This window comes from Rhopalosiphum maidis, chromosome 3 (assembly GCF_003676215.2).
Source record: "Rhopalosiphum maidis isolate BTI-1 chromosome 3, ASM367621v3, whole genome shotgun sequence".
In the NCBI taxonomy this organism is placed as follows: Eukaryota; Metazoa; Arthropoda; class Insecta; order Hemiptera; family Aphididae; genus Rhopalosiphum; species Rhopalosiphum maidis.
Window position 1 is genome coordinate 69,798,440 of NC_040879.1, and position 18,976 is coordinate 69,817,415.

General features: G+C 26.5%; 1 protein-coding gene across 1 annotated transcript in view; it reads right to left on the minus strand.

Annotated features, from left to right (window-relative positions):
* Window positions 1–18,524: 18,524 nt before the first annotated feature.
* LOC113558243 overlaps window positions 18,525–18,976 on the minus strand; it is a 30,914-nt gene continuing 30,462 nt past the window's right edge. Inside the window, exon 11 of the mRNA XM_026963726.1 lies at window positions 18,525–18,662. Coding sequence (XP_026819527.1) covers window positions 18,525–18,662 — 138 coding nt within the window. The remainder of the gene's footprint in view (window positions 18,663–18,976) is intronic.

Genomic DNA, 18,976 nt, shown 5'->3' on the forward strand with positions numbered 1-18,976 from the left:
CGTACAATTATTATGCTTTCGCATTTTAATAAACTTTTATGGTTTTTTCACTATAATATAGTAAAAATGTTGTAGTTTTAAAAAAAAAAAAAATAATTTTCATAACTTAAATACTTCATATTTTTCTTACCGGTCAAAACACGATCAAAAATGACAAAAAAAAAAAGTCGACCGATTTTTTTTTAATATAAAACTTCAAAAATAACATTTTTCTTTATTCATAAATTCAAAATAAATAACATAATTTAGTTATTACCAAAAAACTTAAATATAAAAACAAATTTATAAAAAATAATCTTAATATTCATACTACTTCAGGATTCATGTGTAGTATAAAACAAGTTAAAAAAAATAATAAAATTACTGAAAATTCCTATATAAAATGTGTTAATACTAATAATGATTTTAATTTACAACCAATAATTATTTATAGTGTGATATTTTTCAAAACAATCCTCAATACATAACGGTGTATCACACTGTTTGCAATAAAACGAAGTTTCTTTTCTTCCTCTTTTGCCACTTATATATTTTATTTTATCGGCACAAACTTTACAGACTCTTCTTGGATTTTGCTTTGATGCTGTTGATGGTATACGTGCAATAAAATGTCGTCCTGACAGCCGATTTGTAACCGTATCATTATAGTTGTCTTGATTATAGCCACTTTTTTCTGCCAGTTGTAAGCCCAAATTAATTATAAATGTCCTTAATGTTATTTTTTTGTGTTGGTTTACTCTGTTCTTCAATATGTAACTATTTACAACTGTTACCATAAATAAATGAAAGAACATTTTTTTCCACCATTTTAAACTTTTTCTCTGAAATGGATAATATGAAACCATTTGATCTCCGTGATCAACACCTGTTTTGTTTATATTGTAGTCAATAATAGAATTAGGTTTAAACTTAAGAAGTTCACCAGTTTTAGATCTAACTGAGACTTGTTTCATATCTGCTGAATGAGCTGTTGATAACATCAACACGTCTCTTGTATCTCTCCATTTGATACATACCAAAGGACCTTGTTTCGAATATGTCATTTCACCTTTTTGTAATTTTTCCTTTACTACTTCTTTAGGTAGTCCTTTACGGTTAGACATAACCGTACCTACACCATTTGTATTTTTTTTCCAAAGAGCATTTAGAAGTGCTGGGCTTGTATAAAATCTATCCATGTACACAGTGTGACCTTTATAATAATACTCTTCTAAAAGTCTATCAAACAAAGCAATTATCGAATTATCTTTTTGATTTTTACCAGAATAAATTTCAAATTTTAAAGTATATCCTGTAAGAGGATCTGATAGAATATATAATTTCATACCGTATTTATGTGGTTTATTTTTCATATAAACTCTGAAATGTATACGACCTCTAAATGGACACATACCTTCGTCAATAGTCAAATTTTGACCAGGTTGATATGACTCAACTGTTTTTTTATTGATTAAATCAATATAAGGACGGATTTTAAATAAACTGTCATGATTTTCTTTACCTCTTGAAATATAATTTGCATTATTATTCAAATGCAACATTGAAAAAATCGATGAGAAACGATCTCTAGTCATTAGCTTTGACGCAAATGTGCTATGAATAAATGCATTCTTCGACCAAAAGTCTTTGATATGTGGTTTTGGTATTATAGACATATGAAGAATGATTGAAAAAAAACTATATATTTCAGAAATATTAACTGGTTTCCATTTATGCCAAATAGAATTTTGTTTCAGCATATTTTTTCGTCGAAGAGATCGAATAATCGAGTATGCATACCTATTAGTTTCTTTTTTTATTAATTTAATTAAATTATCTGGGAAAAAAATACTAAAAAACTCTATTTCAGTTGATTTACCAAGTACTTCATCTGAGACACCTGACATTGACGTAAATACGTGAGGTTGAGGTTCAGGATTTACTCTTTCCCATTCACATATAACAGGTTCTGTACTTTCAATTGAACGTCTTTCTATATCTCTATTTGTTAAAAAAGGTTCATTATTATCATGATTTTGTATAAAATTTTCATGTTGAATTTCGTCTATGGTGTCATCAAAACCCCATTCCTCAGCTATATTGTCATAATTACTCTCAATATTTTCTATTGGTACTTCATTCATATTTTGCCTTCTATTATCAGTAATTGGAACAGTTAAATCATTATCAATATTGTCAACCATTTCAACAAGATTTTCAAAAAGATTTGCACATTCATTTTCAAATGCAACCGGTAACAAATTCGTATAAACAGCTTCACACGTGTCCTCGTCAGAACTATTATTATCAACATTATCATCTTCTCTATCAGATCCACTATCATCCATAAATTCATCTAACATACGACTTATGTCTTGGTCGTTAATTTTTTTAGACATTTTTCAGTGTAAAAATAATAAAATATTAAACGTAAATTATTTACTAATCACGCTCTGAATAAAAATCAAATGTATACAGCGTCTATTTTATTTTAGAAATAATTCGATAACAAGACAATATTATGACGTATAATACGTAATATGCGTGTCTATACACATAAAATTATATAAATAAAATAGTATTACCATTTAGGAACAAACTCCGTCAACAAACTCCGTCAAGCCGACACACGACAGCCCAAGAAAATGAAAAATATTATTTTGATAAAATTATTAATTGAAAACAACTATTATTAACAGCCAATAGGCGATTCGAATCAAATTCCAGAGACGCTCCACGTGGAGCAAATAATTTATTCTTTTTATATAAAAAATCTTTACGATATTACTTATCGATTGATTGTCGTATGAAAACAATGGTGTGAGTATATGATTTTATATCGATTTTTAAAATTCGATAGTAGACACAACGCGCGAGACGCGTGATTCGTCTTTTATAAGTAAAATATTGTAACGCGCCAGATACGTTACGCGTCTCAAACGTAACTTTTAGATTATGACGGACCGTCTCGAATGTGTTAATAGCTTACGAAAATTTAACTTTTGTACATTGCACATGATAGTAACCAGGAACCACCATATCAAAGATAGAAAAATAATATATAGATAGGCATTGAAGAAAATATAAAATTAATATGATTTATGAAGCATTTTACGAAAAACAATATTTTAATTGAATACACAAAAAAAAGTTTTTTTGATTATCAATTGTAAATTATAATTATAATCAGCTGATTAAACTATTTAGTTTATACTATTAACCTAACAATTAAATGTTATAATTTAACAATAGATACCTAAAAAAGATATATTTATTAAAAAAATATATAAATTCACAAGACTATTTAAAAAGCCAGCTCGTGAGTTATATGATGTTATGATAGGTATATGGATAACGTGAATGCCACACCGTCATGTAGTTTACCTACCTGTGTACGTGCGTTATTTCTTTCATATTGGGTCTAATAAACCGGGAAAGACCGTTTTCGACCAAAAACGTACCCTTCCCTTTTCGGCAAATTCATTTTTTGAACAAATTTAAAAAAGGTCAATTGCCTTTTCGACCAAAAAAGTACTTTCCCTTTCTGGCCGATTCATTTTTCAACCAAATTTAAAAAAGGCCGGTACTCTTTTTGGCCAAAAGAAAAATTCATATAATATATGTAAAAAAATAAAATAATTGGTATATAATATTTTATATAAGTTGCATAAAATGTTGTAAAATAAATTATAGGCAATTTTTAAAATATAAGAATATATATATATTGACATTAATTATATTTATATATATATAATTATATTTATAAGTATATTTTAATGTCACAATATGTACAATATTTTATAAAAAAAAAATAATATACAACTATTAAATATAATATAGTAATATATATAATATATAAAAAAATGGAGTTATTGGTTTCCTATTATCCTCTAAAATGTAACGTGGATGTCACACCATCGTGTAGTTTACCTACCTATGTACCTGCGTTATTTCTTTCATATTGGGTCTAATAATCCGGACAAGACCATTTTCGACCAAAAACCTTTCCTTTTCAGCCGATTCACTTGTCAATCAAATTTTTAAAATGACCGGTACTCTTTTCGGCCAAAAGAAAAATGTAAAAAAATAAAATAATTGGTATATAATTTATATAAATTGCATAAAATGTTATAAAATAAAATATCGACATTTTTTTTAAATATATAAGAATATATACATATTGACATTACTTTAATATTTTAATATGTCACAATATGCACAATATTTTATAAAAAAAAATAATATGCAACTATAAAATTTAATAGTAATGTCTATAATATAAAAAAATAAATAAAATAATAGGTATATAATTATATATATATATATATTTCATTATATCTATATTATTATGGTAGTCGCCATTACAATCGAACACGACGATCACCGATCAAATAATTTATGACAAAATATTTTACATAGGTTTTAATAATTTTCGATATGTATAACATAAAATATAATATATTAAACTTTTTGTATTGTGTAATTTATAAAATTACCAATTTTATATCACTATTATATACAATTATACTTAATAATTATTGACACAATTTGTATATTATTATTTTATTTTTTTATATAATATTATACACATTGTGACATAATATTATTAACATAAAATTATTGTTTATATAATATAGATATACTTATATTTTAAATAATTTTCAATATTTTATTTTACAAAATTATATGTAACTTATACTTTTATAATCATTTTCAAAATAATATAATTATATAATTATTATTATTTAAAAAAATGTATTTACCAAATATTTTATTTTTTACATATATTATATAAAATTTTGTTTTTGTCGAAAAGGGAATTTACCTTTTTTAAATTTGGTTGAAAAGTGAATCGGCCGAAAAGGAAAGTGTACGTTTTTATCTAAAACGACTATGCCCAATAATCCTTATCTCTGAGGGCAAAAGTGAAATTGGCTCAAGTCTCCCCTGCTGGACACCGCGGCTGACACCATTTCTGAATTATCAACGCACATTATACCATAATGCCCTGTCGCCACTGTATATTATATTAAGATATTGTACTATTTATAGTATATAATATATTTACTGGATATTCCGTGAGGATTTACCCAATGCGATATCTCCGGAAATAATTGAGCTATCATTATTTAGGTTTTTTAATAAGATTCGCAAAGACAAGAGCTACAAATATGTCATGTTTTAAATTATTTTAATATTTTGATGGTATGTAAGATAAAAAATATATTTTTTATTTTTTAATTTTATTTTCAATAAAATTATTGTAGAGATCATTTTTCTAAAAATATTGACGTTTCAACATTTTAATTCCATATTAATCTCCTGATTTTTAATATTTATTCTAGTTTTGAGAAAAACTGCAAATTTTTGCGTTCGCCGGCCGTACTAGTAAGCGGGTCACATGTGATATACAATCATATAACTATCGTATTAAATAATTCACAGTTTTTTTTCGAAATTAGAAAAAATATTAAAAATTAGTAGATTGATTAAATTAAAATGTTGAAACGTCAACATTTTCAAAAAAATACTCTAAAACATGGCTATCTTCAATTTTTTTGGAAATAATTTATATTTATCATATTTTTATACTTATAATATATGTATTTTAATATTATAGCTACAGCTAATATATTATGAATTCATGAATCTGCGAAGGATTATTAAATTAGAAATAAACTAATGGAAACAGATATTTATAATTATAATATATCTGGTAATTATATTGTGAACCGCGGCCATACGCGTAGGCCGCCCATAGACATATAATATAATGTTAATGATATAAAATACGATGGCGACAACACTACAGTATACACAGTATTATTTTACCAGTGGTCGGCAATCTTTTTAAACTCTCGGGCTACATTTATGAATTGGAAAGAGTTCGTGGGCTGGATAAAAATAAAAATTTTGTATTCTTAAACAATTTACTAAAAACTAAAATACTGTCTAAAACTTTAAAAATTTTGCAATGTATAAAAAAAAAAAATTGCCGTTCTACAATATATAGCGGGCAGTGTACATTAGCGACGCTGTCTGACGGTTGCAGACCACTGTTATAGACAATAAACAAAAATCTAAAACATTTTGTTAACAAAAAAAAAACTCAAAATTATTTAACGTGTTAGAAAACTGTTATCGAAATAATAAATTACGATGCTGTAATCTTCAAAGTCTCCTAAATATGTAAAATAAAAATAGTACATTTTTAATCTTCAGTAAGTGAAATAGATCTCACAATAGAATTTGCTATGACATAAACATGACATACCAGGGCCTAAAATTGTGTACAGTAGCGGTGAGTAGCACACACTATGTGTAGTAGAAAATTTAAAAGTATGTAGTATTGCAGTATGTTTTTTGGCTTTTATAAATTTTTATTTGATTAATATTGAATATTGATTATTGAAAATTACTAATTAGCATATATTCATTTAAAAATTGGTCCATATCCACAACCCTATCACAATGGAAATTCTCAATTTTTTTTATAGTTCAATAATGCTGCGTTAGTTTTGTTTGTTCTACTTGGCTTCTACGTTAACGCCGTCTGCCAATAACGATATTTTACCGCATGACGTCGGGATGATGTAGTGGTGTAGCAATCTACGTTAGCAGAACTGTTATATAAAGTCTAACTATATTATCAAAGATAATATGGCATATGAATATAATCTGTGATATAATAGCATATAGATATAGGCCATTAAAATTAGAGAATAAAGTTCATGATATAGGTATATATAAAAATGATTAAAACTGCCAATACCGGATACCTAGCTAGAGTTGTAAGTATGTATGAAAGTGCATTTTTTTTTTTTGGTAATTGTGAAACGTAGATTTGTACATATATAATTTGATTTATGTAACAATAAATCCATATACGAAACTTTTATTTTACATATTTTTACGTTTTTTTGATACTTTAGGACTTTTTAGGTGGTATTTTCCTTTTATAGTTCTTTTTTTGGTATTTTTAATTAAATTCCATTAATTAATATCTTTGAAAACCTTTTGAAAAATTTAAAAAAATGTTTCTGTCAAATAGCATTATTAAAGAATCAATAAATTTCAAAATCAAAATTCAAATTATTTAAATTTTATTAAATAAATACATTTTTATGCATATAATAATATACTAATATCATTATAAATATAAAAATTAAAAACCATTTTAAATGCAAAAATACTATAATTGTTCACATTTTAAATACAGTTTTTGCATTTTAAGTGAATTTTATATTAAATTTTTTTAACATTTTAAACGCATTATTTAAGGTTTATTAATACATTATAATAAGTATATCAACTCAAGTAATTTTTTTTTTAATTTTAAAATTTTTATTTTTAGTCATATAAGTATCAAGAACTTTTATAGAAAATTATCTTAGATTGTATTTATCATAACTAATTATTAATAAATATCAACTATGCAACGAATTTATATGTGGCATGTGCATGTGCGCCCGCGTCATTCGATTGCGTCCCGTTTCAACCTTTTATAGCTTTTCAGTATGTCTTTGCTTCTACAAGTCGAATAGGTAAATTTTTTTTTTTACCTTTTTATGTTCCGATTGAGTCCTATTGTATGATATATAAGCATACAATTTTGTAAAACGAATAGTCATAATTAATAATTATTTTGTAAATAATATTAATACAAAAATAAATCCAAATATATAGGAATAAATAATTTAAATAATACATTTCTAGTTATAGTGTTATAAAATAATATATTTCTTGTCAGTAATATAAAATAATATTAATACAAAAATAAATAAAATTAAGTCCAAGTATGGCAATTACAAAAATGGTTTTTAAGTGAAATAGTTTTAAGGTATAGTAAAGGAGTTACAATTTTATTATTCAAGTTGTGTATTTTTTATCAATAAATTTCTGTTATTTCAAATACTTTGCTCTGTGTTTCACAGGTATTAAATTATGACTTGGCGTTATTTTTATGTATGTATCTGTTCAACATTATTTTAAAATATTTAGAAATTGATGAATATTGGAATGAGATGTGTAGAATAAAGAGTTAAATTTTGAATGAAAGCTTTCGCAAGCGTAATAAAATGTTCGTAGACTCATCAAGTAAAAACCAATTCATGTTTAAATATACTCCACAACATGTATGACAAAAATATTAGATTTAATATGTAAATTTATCTGTCAAATTAACGCTTACCTACTACACAATAGGACGCAATCGTAACATGGAAAAGGTGGGAAAAAAATCGTTTACCTGCATCTGGGACGAAATCGACAAACTCTGATATGCGCTAGATCTATGTTTAATATTTTTTAAATATTTTGATGTACGGAATTAGGTGTGCAGTAGCAAAATACCAAAAACTAAATTTGTTTCGTAATATAACAATTTAGAATGTGTAATTTTCATTTTGCAATTTTTATGTAAAATCCAAATGATTGCATTTTTACGTAATATTACAAATATAATATTATAAATTATAATTAACGTTTTTTTTAAAAAAGTCCATTAGAACTCTCTCCAATAGTATCAATAATATATATTTTAAAATTTCATTCAATATTAATTATTTATATCAATGCTTCCATTGTTTCTTGGGAAACAATTTATCTTAACTTTGTTTAAACTTAAAAAATGATTTCTTATACCTAAGTAACTTGGGTAATGTAACAATATTATTTGTATGTTGTATACTGTTAAAACAACCAATGATGAACTATACTATATTACTATGTACTACATTGATAATATACTTTAAACAAGTAAACAATTATTAAATGTTTTACAACTATCGTATATTTCAAAAAATGAAGTGGGTCTCGGTTTAAATCTAGTTGATGTTCTTAATTAGAAAATTGGGAGCTTTCAGTTAAAAATGTGTGAATACTAAATGTGTATTAAAAAATATTTATTATAATAGAGTTAAATTGTTAAGTTAATTGTTGTAAGTTATTCATAATATGTAAATGTATTTCTATTAATAAAGTGAAATTTTAGCGACACATCTGCAGGTATTTATTTGCTGATAGTTTGTAGAGCTAAATATTTTTGGATTCAAGAAAATGGAATCAAGTAGTATTTTGAATTACTTTAAATCGATTATCTAAGCTATTGGCACAAACACTGTCGACAAGATAATAAAATAAATCACAAGGTATGCTGACAACTGCACACTCATTGAATGTTTAATCGTAGTTATTCGTAGATACATACGAGTATAGGTATGTATTTCTTTTTATGTCACATAATAAATTAATATTTTTTTAGTATAAGACACTACAAGTATATGGTCTACTTTAACTTCACGAAACGTTCGATTTTTCTTAGACATATAATATTAGTTTATTTTATAAAACTAAAACTAATAAAGGACTCTAACAGTCTCGCAGACACTATATATACGTTGGTTTCTTTATCTCAGTATAATAATTAACTAATAATTATTAAATTAAATTTATAATTTGAAAATTGATGACTCATAATTTGTATACTTAGAATTTTTATTTCAAATAAGTCGCAACATAAATTACAAAACAGTCGATTTTTTAATTTAAGTTTTTTTTGTTGATATATTTGATTTTTATAAGTGAACGAACTCTTCCTAGGTATACTGCTCTCTAAGAGTTTTAGCCGTCACAGCAATATTTACACTGCATAATTTAATATATTTTAAAAATGCCGGTGATAAAATTCATGATTGTTCCGTGTTGTAAGAGGGAGCGGGATGGTCAATTATCAATACTCACTATATCGAAATCTCAACTATAAAATATACGAGTCCCACGTATTTTTGTTAAGTAGCTATAAATAAATTATAATATATCATAATAATATCATATAAATAATTTTAATATACACAGCAATCTATTTAATAATATTTTAAATTATGAATATCAAACTGCTATTTAAAAATAGTATATCTGTCTAAAATGTCAACAGATAACATTATTTGAATTAACAATATAAACACATTTTAATAACGATTAAAATACCATAATGGTACTCCATCCATGATTCACTGTTTAGACATACAATTTTTGTTTGAATTAGTCATGAAAAATATATTGTTAGAAAAAAAGACATGTTTATTTGTGTTTTCTGTGTTTTCTTAGTATATCTATCGTCATTGAATAGGTCACGATTATGATTGTTGTCTATTAGCTGATAATGAGTTCAATTTTAATTGAGTGATAAACTGTTGAATAAAAAAAAAAAATTACTGAGCGGAAATGTACTTTTAACCTATGTTATAAACTTAGAGGATATTATATTTTTATTTATATTGCTATTAGTTGCTCCTATAGTATATATTTTAAAATTTTCTATGTCAACTGTCCACTTAATAATAATATACGTAGTGGTAAGAGAAGTCTCTGCATGGACAATTTTTTTGGAATAACAATAAAATTACATTTAAATGATATATTATTAATATTAAAAATTAAAATAAGTTTCTAGGTTTCCGTAAGAAAAGCTAAAGAAAAATCTTTTTTTCACTCAAATACCAAAATATTAAATTAAATCATATATTGTGCGTAAATCGAGGATAATAAAAAATTGGACATTTCAAATAGCATATAAATATATAAAATATTTTGAAAATTAAATCATATCTATAGTAAATTTTTAATTAAAATCAAAAAACCTAAAATCAATCTTTCCAAAAATTGGTTTATCGTATTAACGATATGCATATCAAACAAATTGCTTGATGTACATGTAGGCTACATTAAACATTAGATTACGATAAAACGTAAAAAACGAATATTATAATATAGTTTACCTCAATCAAAAAAAAGTAATGCAGTTTAGCAGTATATTAATATATTAACAGTTTATATTTTAAACGTATATGTATAATAATTTAATAAATATCCAACAGTTAGGTATATTGTAACTAGTATATAAGAAAACGAGCTCCCCTAATATCCAGTATTGTTATTGTTACACACAAATCTAAAGTTTAATTTACGAAACAACCTATACCTACTTATTAAATTGCTATTCAGTTAGTGGACTACGATAAATACATGATTGTATCCTATTCGTATAGATGTACACTATAGTACGGTGTATAACATTTTTGATTTCATGAAAACTCGTGTGAACAATGAACGTTTATAGAGGACGGACGGTATACGAATATTTTTGCACCGTGGTGATTGTAAGGGAAGATCTCGTATAAGCAACAATTGTCGGTCGTATATTTATCGTTTACCCAAGTCCCAAATACTGATAGACAAACCATACTAATAATGAAAAATAATATAATATATAAGCAATTAAAACGTATTTATATTCTTTATACACTACATGTCTACATATTATATAAATAACTTTCGTTCGCATGTAATGCTAGCTAATATAGCTGTATTAAAATATTCATTGAAACAATTTCAATTTTCGACTTAGAAGAGGCTGGTTAAATGCGAGAAATACTGCATTTTGTGGCTCCGCAACCCTAATTCCATAATTTATAATTAATATGACAAAAATTAGTCCAACTGTATTTATACAATCACGAATCTCGTTAAGTTTGACATGATTAACTGGTAGTTATACCGCAATTAATAGGTCTATTTAACTTAAATCATACATTATTTCAAAATTTGTATTTACGATTATTAAAATATTTTTATCAAATATAACATATAAAGTCATTAAAAACTTATTAAAAAGCAAAATATTTTTCGGAGTGCTTAAATATAAAATTCGAATTTAGATATATATATATGTATATCATTTATTCGTGATGAAATGTATTCACTTTATCGACTGCACTGGTGATATGAATGATTATCATTCAATTATTTTATTCTTTTAACACGGTTGTAGATTTATTTTATTACTAACCCCCCCCCACCCAAAAAAAAAAAAATTTTCGATTTAAGAAAAACAGAAGTCCAAACTAAACTTGTCTACGAATTTTCGTTAGCGAGTTAAAGTAATTTGAAGTTGTCGCGTGACGTCATAGAATCTATTCTCGCGGCGGCTCCAGTTATTACCATGTATATATTACGCCACTATAACGTGTCACAGGATAGTGAAAAAAGGAAGTGGGAAAGAATAATTAATACGTGGTTTATGGGTTAATTAATTTTTTTATATTAAAACGGGAAAAGAATAATGCTTAATTCTGGTAAGGAAAGCCACACGGCGTGAATACTTTACCTCACACCATAAATTCAATAATAGGTAATACCTATCGTATTATGAACTAATTACTAATTGTACATTTGTACATCACGGAGCGGCTACGATGATTAGTAATCGGCGTGTATAATAATAATAAAATATATTTATATAATAAATAACACCGGTGAGCATAATAATAATAATATATATGTATATAATAAATAATGCCGATGTGTATTATAATAATAAATAAAAATGTATATTTTAATAGAGTACCGGCCAAGGTGTTTTTATAAAAAAAAAATAAATTGTTTATAACTTTACCATTTTCGAGTGCGCCGTTGAACGTCGTCCCCAGGACGCCCTCGGTGATACGTTTTGTTTTTATTCGGGCGTGTTGTATGGCGAGAGGAAGAAATTAAAGAAAACTTGCGGTTGTCGGGTGTATCACACACCGAATAAAATAACGTCGTTACATAAGTGTTATGAAATAATGATAAACACATTTGGCAGGTATACCTAATACTCTATATTATATTTTATTAATTAAATGCTTCATTAAATAATTAGCGCAGTGTGTTAGCAGCGGTGAAAGTGCGTGTAATGTGTATGCACGCCGATTATACCGTTATCGATGTTGTCTTCGGGCGGCGGCAGTGGGACCCGCGAGACGGAGAGCGCTATCACAGAATATTTTATAATAACGAAAAAAAATTGAATTCGGACTGTTACCACCTAACCGTATCACCGTCACCGCTCGTATAGGACATGAAATGCGTAAACGTGTAACTTTGTAGTTTGTACCAAAGTTCATATAATTAATATAAATGGTTCCTTAAGTAGTATTGCCAAATGCCCAAACAAAATTTACATTTACTTTAAATAATTTACAATTTAATATATTTTTCATAATATATAATTTACAATGTTTTTTCCAGCATATTTTATATTATTTGTAAGTATAAAATTACATTACTACAATACAATATCTGTGTGTATTAGTTATACATAAATATATATTATTAAACTGTAGACGAAAACGAGTACCTACAGAACCCAAAATTAATTATTATCTAAATTCTAAATTACTAACTTAAATTATAAATGCAGTCTTTTTGCTATATGGATTTCTTATATTCAATTTATTTTATAAGATTATAAATAAATTATGCCATAAGTCTATAAGTAATTATTTAATGATGATTAATATAAATAAAACGATGAAATTAAAATTATAAATATAAGTAAAGAAGTGTATATACAGTTTTTAATTTAAACAAATGTTTACTGATATACATCATGTATATTGTACACAAAGTCAAAGTGGTAATGCATTTTTCAACATAGTAAATGTAAATAATAAAAAAATATACATGTATAAAATTTAAGACAACGGTTTTTTTCTAGATTTTAGTGCACTCAACTTTTGAATTAGATCTGAATAATGAAGTGTCAATCTAAAGTTTAATTTATGAAACAATCTATACCTACTTATTGAATTGCTATTAATGTGGTGGATTACGATAAATAAACGATTGGGTCCTATTCGTAATTCTATTATGCCTAATGTTAAAAATAAAAATATATTTAATTGATTATATTACTATATAAAATTATTATATAACGCAGGTAAAAATATGGCCTACAGTAGTTTAAAAACTTTAAAATACATAATATGCACTATATTTTTTTAGCATTTGAAGTTAGAATTATTATAAAATTTGTCAAAATCCCATACTAATAATAGAAACTTACTTCCGTCTTCGTCCATTCCGTTCACAATCGTTTTTTATTGTATACAATAATTCATTGTATATAACTTACATATTTATGGTTTAGTCGTTTAGTGTAATCATTGAAAACATTAATTATAAAAACATTATTTTTTTTTTTTTTTAATTAATAATCTAAATTCTAAAGTTATATAGTATAGTAAACACTTATTGAAATGAAATAAAGAGTTTAGAGTAAAGAAATTAATCAAATAAATTTTAATTTAATAAGCTGAAATAATACGTATTATAACAATGCAAATTATAAGCCAAAGATCAAATTTTTAACAATGGTAACTATTTTGGTCGTCTGCTCGCGTAAAGTGGCTGTGGTAAAATGAAGCTACAAAAATTAAAACATTTAAAACGATATTAATCTGAACGTCTAAGCACGACAGTCGTCAAACGGTCAAACATATTAACAATAAGAAATCAACCAATTTAGAAATATACCATATAGAAAATCCGAGAGTCCCTATCGGAAAACCTTTTTCATACTACAATACTACATGTCTACACACTAGTGTACTACGCGAAAATATAAGATAATGACTGACGAGAATTTACAATTAAATGATATCTGTTAAACTAATATAATATAATATTATAAACTGTAATAATATAAGCATATCATATTACACGTATTATATTGTTATTAAATTCCCTTGTTTTTTTTTGGATTTTGGGGAGCCATGGCCCCCTGGGCCCCTCCCCTAGAGCCGCCACTGATGACGGTGGCTGTTGTTGCCGTTGTCCCGGCACATCGATGGAACAGCAAGCAGGAACCGACCAGCACATGACAAAATAAACATTTTGTCATTATTTTGTCATGGATCAGCAGGCGCCGACACTCCACCAAACGTCCGTAGGACAACGCGGGTCAACGACCGCGTGTACGTACTGCGTAAGAGCGTATTCGGGGGTTTTACACAGCAAAACTTATTGTATCGCGGACAAGAGATTAACAAAGTTGAATGCGATTGACTGGACTCCGGCGTTAAATAGTATATAAAACGACGAAAACAACAATCAACCGTGTTCGCGCTTCGTCGAATAAGCGGAAAGCACTTGTCGCGAACGGCTTCGGCCGCACTGTGAAAATTCGGACGGACGATGGCACGAAGCGAGAAAAGGCTATTTGCTTGGCTCAAAAGCCAAAACAAAATAAAAATAATATAGATCGTGGACACGGGACGTGTGCGGCACGACGATGAGCGCGAGAGCTCGGATGAGTGTAAACCAAGGGCGGAATACGACGATGGCGTAACGGTTTTGCGACGACGAACGAAGACAACTAGACGAACGGTAAAAGACAAAAGACGCGGCGGCGAGCACCAGCCGCGGTCATCGGCTAGACCTGTCCGGAGGGACAAAGTTTACAATAGAGCGGTGTCTGATGTACATCGCCAGGGTGGCAAACGTTACGCAGGACTTATCGCCGCACCAAATTAAAATATTAAAAGTGTTTCCAACAGTCATATAATAAAACATGAAAAATAGTTCGTTTATTATGTAAAGAATGCGTTGCGGTCGATTATATTAATTATTTATTATTAGTATTTCTACTAGCGTGATTTTTCAAATATTTTTCACTATTCACAGGATTTTAATTGAAGTTTTCCAAAGTTTTTCAATCCGTTCTATTCATATTCGCGTAATGTGCGTCTTTTGAAAGCCGCGCGAGTACAGTTTTTTTGCTGTTTGCGTTTGTAGCGGTCGCGATCAAGGTAACGAGTACGACTGTCCTCCGGACGTTTTTCTTCGCTTTTTATTAACTCACATAAGATCGAAAACGCCGATCGATGTACTAGATATAAATTTTTTTTTTTGCTTAAATTTACACGTATTATTATATTACATTATTACGTAAAGCACTGATGTTTGAATGTAACAAATTCATTATTTTTTCAATCATATATTTTTTTTTATCAATAACAATTGTCATTCACTGAGTTGAAAAAAATAAAAATTGCATATGACCTGGTAAATGAAAATATTTATTCTTCTTTAATATAACCGAATTAAGCATTAGTAAAGTTAGAGAAAAAGCTGAATATACCTTATACCCTCATATGTTGACTCTGTTTTGCTTACATACAATATGGAAAATTGTTGTTCAGCAGAATTAATTTTGTGTTGTGCTTATTGATATAATAATATTAGAAAGAGTTATGAACATTTTAAAGTTATAATTTTTCTATATAGCTATAGCCAGGTTGGTTAACAAAAGGGTACCATGGGAGCGATGCCCCCCTACAAATGTCATGAAAAAAATCAATTTACTTTTTTATAGTTTAGGATGTTATATTTAGTTTTACACGAAGACGGTAAAATTTGTTTGGTCTTTTGAAAACACTTCTATTTACGGACATCTACGTGATGTATCACGTACTCTTATTCCGTACGACCCGGTGCGGGAGTTTCCACTATTGAAAGAATTATTAATAAGACATTTGTACGAACAATGATCATTATATTATGTAAATTATTAATTTTATATATAAATTAGATTATTGACTAGTTATTAAACTCGAGTGTAGCTATTTAAGAGATAAAGAGAATATTCAGATGTAAAACGGAAATACGAGATGCTAGTTTAAACCAATTGAACCAAAGCCTTAATACGACGAAGAATAATTTAACGCCATCGTTCATTGAGAACTATATTTTGAGAGGCAATAAATAAAATGTAATAGTAATATGAAATGGACATTCTGATAGAAATATTTTAAACAGGCTAGAATTAACACAATACCCAATACTAAAAATAACATGTCACGATAAACTTTTTAATAAAAAAATTTCACAATCCAATTTGAAAAACAAAACCATATATAATAAACATTAGGTTAGAGAAAAATTATTAAAAATATAAGTTAGAGTATAGACATTTTACTAGAGATTATGTATTGAGATATATTATAGTTTTACTTTATTATAAATATCAAAATTATTATAGTATGAAAAAAAAAATAAATAAACCGTATTAAAATTATTTACTACGAATGTATTAATATTTCATTTATTTAAAAATATTACTAATCAATTTATTTTATTTTTTATAAAAGTTAATCATATTAATATATTCTTATATCATTATCCATTAACCATTTATTGTATTGTATTAATGAAAAAATATAACCACTAACCAGTATATATTAAGCAAACTATTGATCCACTTTTGTAATCAATACATTATTATAAATATTTATTGTAAACTTGAAAATATTATGAAAATGTTCAAATGTTATAGTATGAACATACAAATGATTATGAAATGAATTGAAAATAATGAAAATATTGTAAACATGTTTTAATAACTTATATGGTATATTTGTATCTTAACTATTTTTTGTACTAGCCTTTGAAAGATTTCTGTCTTGAGGACATAAACCTTTTTTTTTTGTGGGGAGATGCTACGTTCTGTGATGTCTCATACCAATAATATAATACATAATAAGGATGCTGCGACGTAGGTAAAAGTATCTCTATTAGGATAACGATCACCAATATATTAGAATAATATACCACTTAATAAGGATACTACAACGTAGAAATAAACATTTACGTTTAATTGGAAAGTATCTATACATAACTGGGCAGTAACACACTAGGCATAAGCACTACAGACAATAATTATGAGAGAGTCAAAACCACCTATGACTTTAACCTTCGGAACTGGGAGATGAATAAACTCCTCAATGCGTTGTAGGTCAATAAACGAATACAATTTTTAATTAATCTCGAGTTCTGAGAATCTCGATCGAGGTTGACCACCAGCTCATAGGCAAAAGTAATTGTAGTCATATTGTAGTCATTGGAACCTTTGTACTATTCTCAGTATAGTATCTACAGATTTATAAAATACATATAATTATGCATTTGTATGTTTATGTTAGAGTAATATGATTATATTTATGAACTATATTAGTCTAGTTTATACAAATTACTCAAATAGTTTTATCATCAGAATGTAATAATGTGCTAAGACAACTTTTGTTTAGAATGGATTTAACTGCCTCATACAACCATAATATAAACATACAATAAAAGTTAAATTTGAAATTTATTGCAATATAAGTATTAATAGGTTTATAAACGTTTTGTGATTTTGTATGCATGACTATATGTAACAACTACTTATGTTATAGACAAGTTTTAAATTTTTGATACATAGTAAATGTAAATTAACTATATTTTAGTAAATTATTTTCTTCAACATGCAAGCTTATTAACTTTAATAATAAAATCATATCTAAATTAAAGACAATTGTTTTTAGATTTAAGAATAATATACTGTGTGCATTGTTTTTTTTTTTTTATAAAATGTATACAATATATTTAGGTTTCTTCAAATGTTCTTTAAATCTAATTTATTTAAAATTGAATCAAAATTAATTTACAATACAATGAATAGCAAAATTCCCATTTTCAAATCATAATTTTATATTATTTACAAAATGAAAAAAAAATATGAGTTAAAAATAAAATAAAATAAATCTATTAAATGTATGATAACATTTATGTTTAATTATCAGTTTTATTATACATACAGAAAAATGTAATACATATAAATTAAAAAATAGTTAAAAAATAAAATATTTTATATTTACTTTTTTTGGATTTTGATTTTAAGCAAGTCTTCACATATTTAGAAAATGTCTCATTTGACAAGCAGACTTTTTGTTTACATCAAATGTCAATCCATAATAAAGTGGTGTGCGCTGTTCAGGTGTTATAGATTTTTGAAGTAGAACAGCAATATCATCAGTAGTCTCATTCTAAAAATGTATGAAGATAATATCAAATGCTTGATTTTTTAACAGTTATATGTATAAAAAATGAAGAGTATATGCATAAAAAGTTATGTGGTAATGTGGCATAGTGACTGATCCATTGTAGAAGAATCACATTTGCTTCCATACTCGAACATTCCAAACTTAATGAAGTAAGAACTTAATAGTGCAAATAACAATTTTAAATTGAATACGAATTGAGTCCAAGGATTATTTTGAGTAAAATATAATTTTATATAGTTTTATTCAGCCTATCCAAACATTTAACAATTTATGAACATTTTGTTGAATGTAAAATG